This window comes from Rhinopithecus bieti, unplaced genomic scaffold, assembly GCF_001698545.2.
Source record: "Rhinopithecus bieti isolate Rb0 unplaced genomic scaffold, ASM169854v2 scaffold_6933, whole genome shotgun sequence".
Classification (NCBI taxonomy): domain Eukaryota; kingdom Metazoa; phylum Chordata; class Mammalia; order Primates; family Cercopithecidae; genus Rhinopithecus; species Rhinopithecus bieti.
In genome coordinates, this window is record NW_016805426.1 from 2,866,210 (window position 1) to 2,879,834 (window position 13,625).

Sequence of the window (13,625 nt, forward strand, 5' to 3'; positions counted from 1 at the left end):
TGGAAACCCCTGCTGCGTCCTAATCGCTTCCTCTCCAGCCGGGGACATTTACAGTTTGATTGGAAGTAAAATCTAAAACCCTAGCTACTGAAATCAATCAGCCGATTGATCAATCTATACATCTATTATCTGTTCACCTATCTAGCCATTGATTAATCCTTCCTTTCCCCCATCCTAATCTTCATTATTTAATCAATCTCTATAGACAGACCCATGATGATAATGGGTCACCTTTGTCTTCCTTTTTTTCCTTTGAGGGAAATGAATGGAATGTTTGGCTTTTGCCACCATCCAGGGCTCAGGATTTTCTCAGGGAAGTATTTGAGCTGGAATCTGCGTTCCTTCTCAGTCCTGCCCGGTCTTCTCCATCAGGTCGGGCAAGCCAAGAACAGGGTTCTGTTGCAACGATGCATCTACCCCTTCTGCGGGCGCCTCTATGTGTGTCGGGGGAGCGGTCACGCGGGGACAGCATTCCCCAGCTCTACTTTGGAGCGTCTTGGAAAGAGGTGGGGGTGGACACGCTCCCCAAAAGAGGAAGGAGAAGGAAAAAAGTTCTCCATTTTACTTTTCTTCCCCCAGTTCCAAATGCTGTCAGCCTTCCCGCGTGTTTTCCTTCCCTAAGTGGCTTATCTGTGCTTTTGTTTCCAGAAGGCAGGGAGTGTGTGAACTGCGGAGCAACCTCGACCCCACTGTGGCGGCGAGATGGCACGGGGCATTACCTGTGCAATGCCTGTGGGCTCTACCACAAAATGAACGGACAGAACCGGCCCCTCATTAAGCCCAAGCGAAGGCTGGTAAGTCCTCGGGAAGGGATGGATTCCACGCTGACCATTCCCGGTTTCTCATTTCCTCTCTTCCGGAAGGACAGCTTTCTGCAGGAAATTGATTGACAGGATAGCCTCCAATCATGTCAGCTGGCTTGGGATAGTTTTTTTTTTTTTTTCAAATTTGGTACACAGAGCAACTCTTTTTCCCCATCCGTGTTTCTTAAGTCACTTGTGAACATTTTAAGGAGACTGAATTCTTGGTTATCAAATCTGCAGTGTATTCCTGAATAGAATAATGGTATGAACAGGACCAGCGCAGCTGGTTTAAATGTATTGGTGAGCACTGTTTGACAGATAGAGACATTTAGTATGAGGATGGAATGTTCCAGAAACCATCCAGAATGGGTTCCTGAAGTTGTGGTGTGTGGCTTCCCAGGAAGGATCACAGACTCGGTGCAGTGGATGGACTTGTTATGCTAATGCTTCGAAATGGTTGGAGCTGATTAAATGAATTTCAGAGGCTTCACCAGCAACCAGTGAGCCTAATGCCACTTTCCTCCCTTCTTGGTCTCAGCATTCGAGAACTTTCCACAGGCAATTCCTGGGGGCAACGTCGTGTGAGTCCTCTCATACCTGGCATTTGGTCTTATTTTCTCTTTGAACTACTACCAGTAGGGTGATAGTTTTTTCCCTCCTCTCTCATTATTCTTTAAAACACTTTTGAAGCATGAGGGATCCTTGAGAAAACCTGGCTCTGTCAAGCATTTATAAGGAAGACTCACAAGGGACATTCATTTGCAAGCTCCTTTTTGGAAGTTTGAATAGTGAATATACGCGACAGACAAATAACAACTCTAGCCACAGCTAAGAGATCAAAATGTGAATGTGGTGCTGACATTCACCAAGTAGATATGGGAGGAGGGGATTTCCCCATGCAGATTAATGGATACATTAGCATCCATCAATTTCTAAGGGAGGAAAAAGAACACCTTTGTATGCTTTTTAAAGAATTATTTGCCCTCCCCATCAGATTGTAGTGCAACTCAACACGTTTCACATCCTCTTTTGAAGAAGGAAAAACTTTCTTTTTTTTTTTTTTTTTTTAGATAGAGTCTCATTCTGTCACCCAGGCTGGAGTGCAGTGGCACAATCTCAGCTCACTGTGACCTCCACCTCCCAGGTTCAAGCAATTCTCCTGTCTCAGCCTCCCGAGTAGCTGGAACTACGGGCACCCACCCCCACACCTGGCAAATTTTTGTATTTTTTCAATAGAGACAGGGTTTCGCCTTGTTGGCCAGGCTGGTCTCAAACTCCTGACCGCAGGTGATCTACCCACCTCACCCTCCCAGAGTGCTGGGATTACAGGCATGAGCCACCGCTCCCAGCCGAAGAAGGAAAACTTTCTAGGGATGGAAATGTCCACATGACTTTAATCTTTGACAATCCTGGATATCGAGGCTTTATTCTTTCTGACCTTTGCCCCCTTCTCCAACTTTCTCAACCTTCCCCCAGCTGTCCTCCTGCAGTTTGGTTTTTTTTTTTTTTTCCTTTCTCTCATGTGCAAAGCTGACTTCCTAGGAAAAAGCTGCCGGATATCTGAGCACTGGAGATAACTCATAAACAACAACTCAGCTTCCCCAACCTAAACACCAAGATGTTTGAACGTATCAGAACAAGAAGTGTTTGAGAAAAAAAAAAGGCTAGAGGTGTTAGTGCAGAATGAATATGATCACACCACAAAAGAATGTTTTGAATCACTCAAAAACCTGGCCCTAGTAAAAAAAAAAAAAAAGAGAGAGAGAGAGAGAGAGGAAAAAAAAAAACCAACAAAAACCTTCTTGTTAAAATGTGTCTTGGTACCATTATAGTTTTTTTTTTTTTTTTTTTTTTAAATAAAAGTAAAGAAGGCAAAAGAGAAGGATTAAAAGTCTAAGGTATGGGCTGATTGGTGAGCAAAAGTTTATTTGACATTTTCTTGGGTTTTCTTCTTGTGTCTGGTCAGATTGCAGAGGAGGATCGTACTTCCATTTTATACAATTTTGTCTCCACTCACCTTTCATAGGAAAGCTCTAGAACTCTGAGTAATAATTGCTTTGAATTTTAGAGTTCAATGACTGTCACATTTTCATCTGTCTTTTCTTTCTTAATCATCTGTCTTGGGCGGTTTGATGTTTTTAGTTCTACAGAATTCATAAGCTACAGGGAGATAGAACACAGGACACATTCAGATTTCTCTTCCTTTCTCCTTTCTTTCTTTCTTTTTTCTTTCTTTCTTTCTTTCTTTCTTTCTTTCTTTCTTTCTTTCTTTCTTTCTTTCCTTCCTTCCTTCCTTCCTTCCTTCCTTCCTTCCTTCCTTCCTTCCTTCTTTCTTTCTCTCTTTCTGTCTTTTTTCAGCCCTGAGATATATTTGACTTCTGAACATCTAGAACCCGTTGTTTTCTTCTTTCCTGTATTCCCTGACCCTTTATTCCAGTTCCAGATTGCTATTTTTGTTGAAAACATTTGCAGATTCACTGAAGACCACTCAGCCCATACATAGCTAGCTCTTCTGTGAGATGCATATTTAACCCTGAATAAACTAATGAAGGAAACAGGAGAGAGAACTGAAAGGAAGATTCATAGATTCTTTTCCCCCTGGCATTGCCAGGATTTTCATCCATCTCACCACTAGCGAGAGGCTGAGCTGCTTGCCTTAATATATTCTACCTCCTGCTAGTGACCCAAACAGTATAGCTTTGAGAGACCCTAAGTTCCCATAAAGTTTGTAGTACGGGAAGCATCTTCCTTTGCTTTTATTTAGGTTGCTGTCAATAGACTGCAAAAGATTACACGCTACACCTTGTCATCTGGAGCTCTGATTTTACCAGTTGGCATTATACGCTTGTACTGTGTACATTCAGAATTGCTGGGCTAGGAAACCCAGATGCCTGAGTGATATTAATCTGCTATAACTGAGTAGCTCTTCTAAAGAAAAAAAAAACACTATAGGAAGATAATAATCACATATAATTTAATTGTCAAAATCATTAAGCACTGGTTTTATGTTGTACTTTCTCCCAAAGAGTATACAAATGAAACAGTTGTTTCAGCCTTAAATTATCACGTTTCATAAAGGCAGTCTGGCAGAGGCATATGGGGTTAGAATCGACACTCATGGACAACGTGAATTACGTTCACGATGGACAGCAAAAGACTCCCATCTTCTCCATTGTGATAGATCAGGGCAGTTTTTAGTTTCCAGTTCCTTAGAATACAGAAAAGAAAGAATTTGTTTAAAAAGGTCATAATATACTCTGTTATTTACATCCCACAGGAGCATATCTGTGGAACAATTTAGCAACTTTGAAAGAAAAAGGGTCACTCAGGTTAATTCAAAATTGCCACTGGGTTCTCCATATTTGGTGGTTTTGGGTGTTGACTTCAACTTTTTGCTTGATAAAATATTGATATAAAATTGTACTAGGATCCCAGGCCAGGTACAGTGGCTCACGCCTGTAATCCCAGCACTTTGGGAGGCCGAGGCAGGCGGATCACGAGGTCAGGAGATTGAGACCATCCTGGCTAACATGGTGAAACCCCGTCTCTACTAAAAATACAAAAACTTAGCCGGGCGTGGTGGCGGCGCCTGCTGTCCCAGCTACTCAGGAGGCTGAGGCAGAAGAATGGCGTGAACCCGGGAGGCGGAGCTTGCAGTGAGCCAAGATCATGCCACTGCGCTCCACCCTGGGCGACAGAGCGAGACTCTGTCTCAAAACAAAGCAAAACAAAATGGAAAACAAAAAACAAAACTGTACCAGGATCCCTATAGTTCTTGTTCTGTGTTCTTATAACCATACCAGAATTTTCTTCATCACAGACAGAGACTAAACTCTTTCTTCTCTTACCTTTCCTTTGATAATATTTTTGATCCAGGAACGGGGATAATTTTGCAGTTAAAATTTTTTTTCCGTGATAGAAGGTGAGGAAGAGAGAGAGGTTAATATTAGAAGTGACCCAACTCCATTTTCTTCCAACGGTTTTTTTCATTTTTTTTTTAAAAGCATGAACAGAGAGTAGTCACTTGATCAATTTAAATATGTCAAAAAATGAAAGAAAAATCTCTCTTTTAAAGGAAATTAGGGCAGTAACACAACCAAGGAATTAAAATTCAAGTTGAGGCTGACCTTTGACCTGCAACTATGCTACTCCGTGAACAGCACATAGGAAATGCCTGATTTCACGAAGGTGAACTGGTATCAGAGGAGACAAGGGATTCTGGATCCTTGAACTCTGGTTCCTGATGAGTGGCAACATTCCTTCGTCTTTTGAGTTTGTTTGATTGGTGAATCAAATTTAGGTGACAGCCACCTAAAGAGAGTGAGGGTGGCTGTTTCGTGAATGGGAAGTGACCAAGCTTGAAAGCACAGGCTGTGGTGGCTCACGCCTGTAATCCCAGCACTTTGGGAGGCCCAGGCAGGCGGATCACTTGAGGTCAGGAGTTCAAGACCAGCCTGGCCAACATAGTAAAACCCTGTCTCTACTAAAAATAGAAAAATTAGCTGGGCGTGGTGGCAGGTGCCTATAAATCGCAGCTTCTAGGGAGGCTAAGGCAGGAGAATTGCTTCAACTCGTGACGCAGAGGTTGCAGTGAGCTGAGATCACACCACTGCACTCCAGCCTGGGTGACAGAGTGAGACTCTGTCTCGAAAAGAGAAAAAAAGAAAGTGCAGGCTGTATAAATTTAGGAGGTCTTGTCAACTTAGGATGTCCTACTCAGCGCTTCCTCAGGTGTGTCACCCATGTGTGCATGCCACACACTTGCACAGACATTCTTTGCAGAATTTGCTGTTGTGTTAGCAGGCTGTTCTCTTGATAACTCAGCATTTCTTTATTTGGGATCCAGAGTGTTTTTGGTGCTTGGCTTTGTGCTTCCTTCGCTGATGACCGGAGCCTATTTGAGGATGGATATTCTTGGGAGTTGAGTTGGAGTTTGAAAACGACCTCTTGTGGCCCTGGACTTGGTGAAAAAGGCAACTGAAAGCCCAGTTCCAAAATTGGCTGGCTAATTCAAAATTGCCACCCATAAAAATTAACCCTCTGGTGTACTTTGTGGGAGGAGGGTAGGAGGCTAAGACTGCCAGGGAGGAGGCCCTGGCTTCCTGCTCCTACCGGAGAGTGGTGGGTGAAATTCTGGCCACGTTACTGCAATCCTGACATGCTCCAGTGTAGTGGCGACATTTTTCTTCTCGAGGCAGCTTTTGGGGATCTGTATGACTTTCATGTGGGCCACTTGCTAGTTTTGATTTCAATGATAATTTCTTCCTTCCTTTTGTTTTTTTTTTAAGCCCGTCTTCATAGTGATGACAACACATTTAACATTTGTTTTGATTTTACCCTCTCCTCTCTCCCCACTCTCAGTCTGCAGCCAGGAGAGCAGGGACGTCCTGTGCGAACTGTCAGACCACCACAACCACACTCTGGAGGAGGAACGCCAATGGCGACCCTGTCTGCAATGCCTGTGGGCTCTACTACAAGCTGCACAATGTAAGTAGACTGGGACCAGCAAGAACAGGGCTCCCTTCCTGATGGTGACCGGCAAACAGTGTCACCACCGCCCTCTCCATGTCAATCGCCCACCGCGGGGGCAGATCACAGGCTCCAAATAATCGATGCAATAGGACCTAGCTTGGAAAACTACTTTGTCTAGCATAGCCTTGCTGAGGCCGAGGGGGTTTACAGCCTGGCAGCCACACAACCCCCTTGGTGTGCATTGGACACTCCACGTACCATGCAGCAATCTGATGTGCTGGCTGGGCCTGTCTGGTTTATAACGAAAAAAAACCCAAAATCTTCCTTTTGGAAAACAAAAACAGCCACCGGTCCTATGTTGTTGTTTCCTTACATTTTAAACTCTTTGCAGAAAGAGAGAGTGAAAGAGAAAGGTAAATAGAATTGTAATGAGTGGCAGGGACTCTGGAAACCAAGAGGATCCATTCGGTTACTGAGAGGTAAAAAGCCTTGGCTAAATCTGTGCTATGAATCTGAAATGGATTCTCCGTATAAAAGACACGGAAAAAATGTCTGAGAGATTTCGTCTGATGTCTTTGTCCGAACCAACTTTTACGTGCAGAGAGCTAGCTCCTGAGGAAGGTGGCTCACCTGGGAGAAGTTACCATACCAGGGAAAAGAAGCTGTCATTTTCTCCTTTTATGTCATGTTAGCAGAATGGTAATTGCCAGTCACCTGAGTTTAGCTGTGTCATTTCTAATCTTTCCATTTGGGGTCCTCTCATTTCATAATATATCTTAATCTTAAAAAATTTTTTTTCAGGTTTTTTTTTTTCCTTTTTCCTGAAACCGTTCTGGCTCACGGGCCATGATCCTAGTGAGGCTTCAAGTTTACGTTAATTCCAAAGACAAAAATGGTCATTTTGGTCTCTCTCTGTCTTGTTCTCTCTCTCCTTCCTTTTTAGCTCTTTCTGATTCTCCTAAATTCTCTTGGCCAACCTGACTTTGGCAAAGTCTGGGGCTGAACGGGGAGGAGACAGGGACGTTTGCTTGCGGCGGTTCTGGCAATGAACTCATCTTACTCAGGAATACCTGGGAATTGGGGAGGAAGCTTTTCTGGTTGGATTTTTTGAGTCATAGAGAACTTCTTAGGGTGACCCCAGCACCCTGCTTCTTTTTCACTTCTTGGGAACAAGTTGTTGTGATTCCGAGGAGCTCTATACACTCATTTCCCTGCCTGTGCCATCTCTCTCGCTGTGGTCCCGGTTCAGTGAATGAAACTAGAGTCTTACTACGATCCCTTATTCCCCCTTAGGTCCTGGGACTGTGGTTCATATACATTTATCAGCAATTAAATCCAAGTTCTGTTTTCACTTTGGGGAATTTACTTGCTGACTGCAGTAGAGATAGAGATTCATGATTACAATCTGGAAGACTTGGGCTTATAAGCTATGAGGCTATTAGCATTAGGGTTTATTAGCTATCCAGTCATCAGCACTGCCTATGAAGTTATTTCTGGGCTGTAATTTATGGATTTCAAAGAACTTTCCTGTTACTTGATTACATTTGAGCCTGAGATAGTCCCATGATATAGACAGGGCAGAAATTATTTTTATTTCGGTTTTACTTGAAGGAATTATGACTCAGAAAAGCAAGTCGCTTGCACAAGGTAACATGGCTGAGAAAGTAGAAGAGTCGGGGCCCATTTCAGAGTCAGGAGGCTTTCCTGGGAGGTTGGCAGTGTCAGAACTAAGAGGAGAACCAGGGGAAAGGGAATGATGTCTTTTTTTAGAGTACAACAAAATTGTAACGAATCGTGTGTGTATGTATATTTCATCCCTATAGCCGTGAAAGTATAGGAATTACAGGAGATTAACTAGTTATATGCTTTTTTGAATAGTTAGCTGGGATGAGATATGATCTCACTTGTGTCTGATCATATACATATATATATGTAATATATTTCTGAAGAATATGAATTTCTCAAATCAAAGAAAAGCTGACAGATCCTCTGCATGCCTCACTTCTACCTCCTCAGTCTTCATGAGCTTGGTCTTCATGACTGGGCTCGGGTGAGTGGGAGACAGAAACTTCCTCATCCTCAAGAGTGGTTTTTCTGTCTTCTCTGGTTTACCAGGAATTCGTAAAAGTAGGCGATTGATGTGTATTGAACAGTAAGAGATAACAATCTATTAACGTTGTCATCGCGTTGCGTTTTGCTCTGCCCTTCCAGACATCTCTACATGGACGCCATAAGCTCCTTCTTCTTATCTAGGTGTTGAGATAACTGCCTACCTCGGTATCAGCATCTCTCAGTGGTGTTGTGACTGGTTATCTGGGGTTGTGTGGCTACTGGTGTAACTAGATATTATATTTAGATACCCGGCTATGTATAGCTAGATGTCAGCATCCAGAGCTGTGTATCTGGACATCATCTTGGTGAAGATTTGATGTGGGAGTAGATTCCTGTCATCTCTGTAGGCTGCATCTTTATCTTGATGAAAACTTGGAAGAAGGAACCCGGAGCTGTTCCTCTGGCAGTGACCTTTCTGGGCTCTCCTGCCGTCGGTCACATTGCCTTCCTAGGTGTGGGGGAAATAAGGTCTCAGCTCCAGTGTGGGGCTTTGTCTCCTTCTCCAGGTGACCTCTCCCAGCTCAGCTTCGGGAAGCTGGGTGTTGGCTGCTCTCAGCACGTTGACCATTTGAATTCTTCCTTTCTCAGGTGTGATTTTCTGGCTTTGGGAATAGATAGGTAAAACCCAGAGCCAAGGATTCTCCACCCTTGAGAACTGTGGTGGAAGGCGATGCTTTCAGCCCGGGAAGTCAGGAACGGCCCGACACTGACATTCACTCCTTGAGTCTGTTTGCCACCCTCCCCTGGGAACGTGGCCAGATGTGGAGTTTGCTCTTCCGGGCAGATGTCTGCTGTCGGGGTTAATCTGCCTCGGCCTCCCTGTGGGGAGTAGCTTCTGTTTACTTTGTAAAGTTTCCTTTCTTGATTCTGGGCCCCCAAAGCAAGTGTATTTTTAAAAGGCAAATGAGGTTTATCAAGAAGAGGGAAATGGTAGCTGTCTTCAAGATTGAAGTCTCTTGATCTTCAGAGTAGGGTCTGGTCTCTGTCTCTTTACTCTAGCACATTCTTGGTCTTTCCTTATTAACATGAGTGCCCTTTTGTGCTCTACACCCCATAGGTGGTTATTAAATACTAGTTGATTTGTTGGTTGGCTGTTTGTCTGGTTAGAAGTGGAGAGTCAGAGTTAGGTGAAAATAGCACTTGCAACCACTACAGCTGCTGCTGGAGTGATAAAGGCAAGAGATCACCTTTTGGCCAGGCACGGTGGCTCACGCCTGTAATCCTAGCATTTGGGAGGCGGAGCTGGGTGGATCACAATGTCAGGAGTTCGAGACCAGCCTGCCCAATATGGTGAAACCCCGTCTCTACTAAATATACAAAAATTAGCCAGACATGGTGGCGGGTGCCTCGAGTCCCAGCTACTCAGGAGGCTGAGGCAGGAGAATGGCGTGAACCCAGGAGACAGAGGTTTCAGTGAGCCGAGATCGCACCACTGCACTCCAGCCTAGACAACAGTGAGACTTTGTCTCAAAAAAAAAAAAAGAAAAAAAAAAAGATCACCTTTAAGAAAGGCATGGTTTCGTGAAGTACAACCCTGCTACATATAAATTCTAGGGGAAGATTTTATGACCTCTCAAAGGCCAGGTAGAAAAGAGGCAACCACAAGTTATTCAGTAGAGCGGTACAGTCCTCATTTCTTCAAGGCAGACGGCCTTAACCACCTAGAGGCTGATGACCTGGGGAGTGCTGTTCAAGTGCAGATTTGTCAGAGTAGACAAAATGGTATTTCCCTCTTGAAGATTCTTCACTACCTCGATTCTTATAGTCTAAGGAAGTTCTAAAGAAATAAGACAAGTGAACTCCATTTTCGTTACCAGAGAAATACAATCGTATTAGATGGGTCTCTAATCTGGTAACTGTATGTATTTGAGTTCTTCCGTCCCTGGGAAAGAGACAGGAGAAAGTGGGAGAGAGGAAGGGGCCAGCTGAAATGGAAATGGATCCCTGACCGGGGCGGCCGGTGGAACCCTTGTTGGTGTGGGAGAGCCTGTGCATTTAAGAGGCAGCCAAAAAGTAAAAAAAAAAAAAAAAATTGATCTTTGTTTAGATTAACAGACCCCTGACCATGAAGAAGGAAGGCATCCAGACCAGAAACCGAAAAATGTCTAGCAAATCCAAAAAGTGCAAAAAAGTGCATGACTCACTGGAGGACTTCCCCAAGAACAGCTCGTTTAACCCGGCCGCCCTCTCCAGACACATGTCCTCCCTGAGCCACATCTCGCCCTTCAGCCACTCCAGCCACATGCTGACCACGCCCACGCCGATGCACCCGCCATCCAGCCTGTCCTTTGGACCGCATCACCCCTCCAGCATGGTCACTGCCATGGGTTAGAGCCCTGCTTGAGGCTCGCAGGGCCCCCAGCGAGAGTCCCTGCAGCCCCTTCGACGTGCATTTTGCAGGAGCAGCATCATGAAGCCTAAACGCGATGGATATATGTTTTTGAAGGCAGAAAGCAAAATTATGTTTGCCACTTTGCAAAGGAGCTCACTGTGGTGTCTGTGTTCCAACCACTGAATCTGGACCCCATCTGTGAATAAGCCATTCTGACTCATATCCCCTATTTAACAGGGTCTCTAGTGCTGTGAAAAAAAAAATGCTGAACATTGCATATAACTTATATTGTAAGAAATACTGTACAATGACTTTATTGCATCTGGGTAGCTGTAAGGCATGAAGGATGCCAAGAAGTTTAAGGAATATGGGAGAAATAGAGTGTGGAAATTAAGAAGAAACTAGGTCTGATATTCAAAAGGACAAACTGCCAGTTTTGTTTCCTTTCACTGGCCACAGTTGTTTGATGCATTAAAAGAAAAAAAAAAAAAGAAAAAAGAAAAAAGAAAAAAAAAAGAAAAAAGTTGTAGGCGAATCATTCGTTCAAAGCTGTTGGCCTCTGCAAAGGAAATACCAGTTCCGGGCAATCCGTGTTACCGTTCACCAGTTGCCATTGAGGGTTTCAGAGAGCCTTTTACTAGGCCTACATGCTTTGTGAACAAGTCCCTGTAATTGTTGTTTGTATGTATAATTCAAAGCACCAAAATAAGAAAAGATGTAGATTTATTTCATCATATTATACAGACCGAATTGTTGTATAAATTTATTTACTGCTAGTCTTAAGAACTGCTTTCTTTTCTTTGTTGTTTCAGTATTTTCCTTCTCTCTCGATTTTTGGTTGAATAAACTAGATTACATTGAGTTGGCCTAAGGTGGTTGTGCTCGGAGGGTTTCTTGTTTCTTTTCTTTTTGTTTTTGGATGATATTTATTAAATAGCTTCTAAGAGTCCGGCGTCATCTGTCTTGTCCCTATTCCTGCAGCCTGTGCTGAGGGTAGCAGTGTATGAGCTATCAACGTGCATGTCAGCGACCCCGGCCCGACAGGCCATGTCCTGCAAGCAGCCCGACTGCCTCTTTGCCCTGTCGTGTTCTGTGTTAGTGATCACTGCCTTTAATACAGTCTGTTGGAATAATATTATAAGCATAATAATAAAGTTAAAATATTTTAAAACTACAAAATGACATCGTATCCACGTGGTGGCCAAGCTCTTCTAGAATAATCTGGTAGCTCTAGCTCATTTCAGAGAAAGGAGTTAATAGAGACAACAACAAGACATGTTAAGTTATTCACTAGGAGCCGATGCTAACCCCAGAGAGTCAACATCTCTTTTGGGGAAAACTGGGAGTATTTGGAGTTCTACATGTGGCCTGGAGGAATTTATCCTGGGGCTGGGGTGACATCTGGGGTCCCCTAGTGAGCGGCAGTGTGTCTTCCTGCTCTCCTCCTGCCCATGGAAGGAGGACTGGGAAGATTGTATGCTGAGATTCCCAGACGCAAACTGCAGCTGACGGGTTCCTCGAGGTTCTCTTTGAGATGGAAACGAGCCGGCTGCTCTTACCTTCATTTCTGTTTTGCTTTTCTACTGTTGAGTGAATGACACCACAGTGAAGGGATTATTGGAATGTTTTCGAAACCCTAAATAACCACTTTGTAACTTCTGCTGTATAGTTTTCTTTTCCTGTGGAGGGAGTGTGTAACTATAGCACACATTTCAAAGAAATCTGTTAATTGTCTCTGCGCTATCGTGGCAAATATTTTAAACCTAAAGCTAAATGTTGAAGTAAAGGTGTAGAGCATCACTGAGATGCAAACGGAGCTCTCTCTGGCTCCTTATTAATGACCTGCAACTCGAATGTTGTTTCCAATTACTTTTGAAACACCGAAGGAAAGAATCACTGCTGGCCGTGGTAAACTTGGGAGGTTTTGTCACATAGTTCCAGTGTCTTCAGGTTTGCCACCGCTTTGCTTCATGAGCAGATTTGAGTTAATGCCCTTTCACCTTAAGAACAGGGAGTTCAAATTCTTGACATTCTTAGGGCTGGACAAGGGGCGGGGGACACGTGGAAAACTCCCAAACTCAGTATCTCAGCTACGGTTTGTTTTAGGTACATTTCATCCCATTCCTTCTTCAAAGAAATGTCATTTCATCGTTGTGGGCATGGATTGAACCTTCTAAGATGTTTCTAGCAGATGATGCAACAGCCGTAAAATATAAATATATATATATAATAACAGTGATTCAGATCCTTTTTTTTTTGTTTTCTTTCTCGAGACGGAGTCTGGTTCTGTCGCCCAGGCTGGAGTGCAGGGGCGCAATCTCGGCTCACTGCAACCTCCGCCTCCCAGGTTCAAGCGATTCTCCTGCCTCAGCCTCCCGAGTAGCTGGGACTACAGGTGCCCGCCACCATGCCCAGCTAATTTTGTATTTTAGTAGACATGGGGTTTCACCATGTTGGCCAGGATGGTCTCGACTTCCTGACCTCAAATGATCCACCCATCTCAGCCTCCCAAAGTGCTGGGATTACAGGCATGAGCCACTGCACCCGGCCCATTCAATTTCTTCTTTGGAATATTATCATATATTTTAATGGCCAGAATGGTTTGGTTCTTTTTTCTTTTTTCAAAACCATAAGACACAGTAGAACAGCAATACTAAAGAGGGTTTAATCTAGAAAAGTAGAACAAGATTGCAGATCTAAAATATTGCTAAATTTTTTTTTTGAGTAAATTGTATTCCTAACTAATTTCCAATTTGTTTGACCTCACTTTTGAAGTTGTTGTATTAGCACATCTATGGGAGAATATTTGAGTAAATATATGTGGGGGTTTTTTTTTTTTAAAGATCTGAGGTATTTGGGTTAGTTCTTTAAAACATTTAAAAATCCACAAATAGAAAAAAATTACA

The 13,625-nt window shown here is 43.5% G+C and overlaps 1 protein-coding gene across 6 annotated transcripts in view; it reads left to right on the forward strand.

Annotated features, from left to right (window-relative positions):
- Window positions 1-11,893, forward strand: part of GATA3 (GATA binding protein 3) — a 31,789-nt gene extending 19,896 nt beyond the window's left edge. For 4 of the 6 annotated variants that reach the window (XM_017872494.1, XM_017872495.1, XM_017872493.1 and 1 more), the window contains 3 exons: window positions 649-794; window positions 6,165-6,290; window positions 10,435-11,591. In XM_017872494.1, coding sequence (XP_017727983.1) covers window positions 649-794; window positions 6,165-6,290; window positions 10,435-10,719 — 557 coding nt within the window. In that variant the 3' untranslated portion in view covers window positions 10,720-11,591. Of the gene's footprint in view, window positions 1-648; window positions 795-6,164; window positions 6,291-10,434 lie in introns of all 6 variants that reach the window. The other 2 variants (XM_017872498.1, XM_017872497.1) reach the window with 2 other exon arrangements.
- Window positions 11,894-13,625: the final 1,732 nt, after the last annotated feature.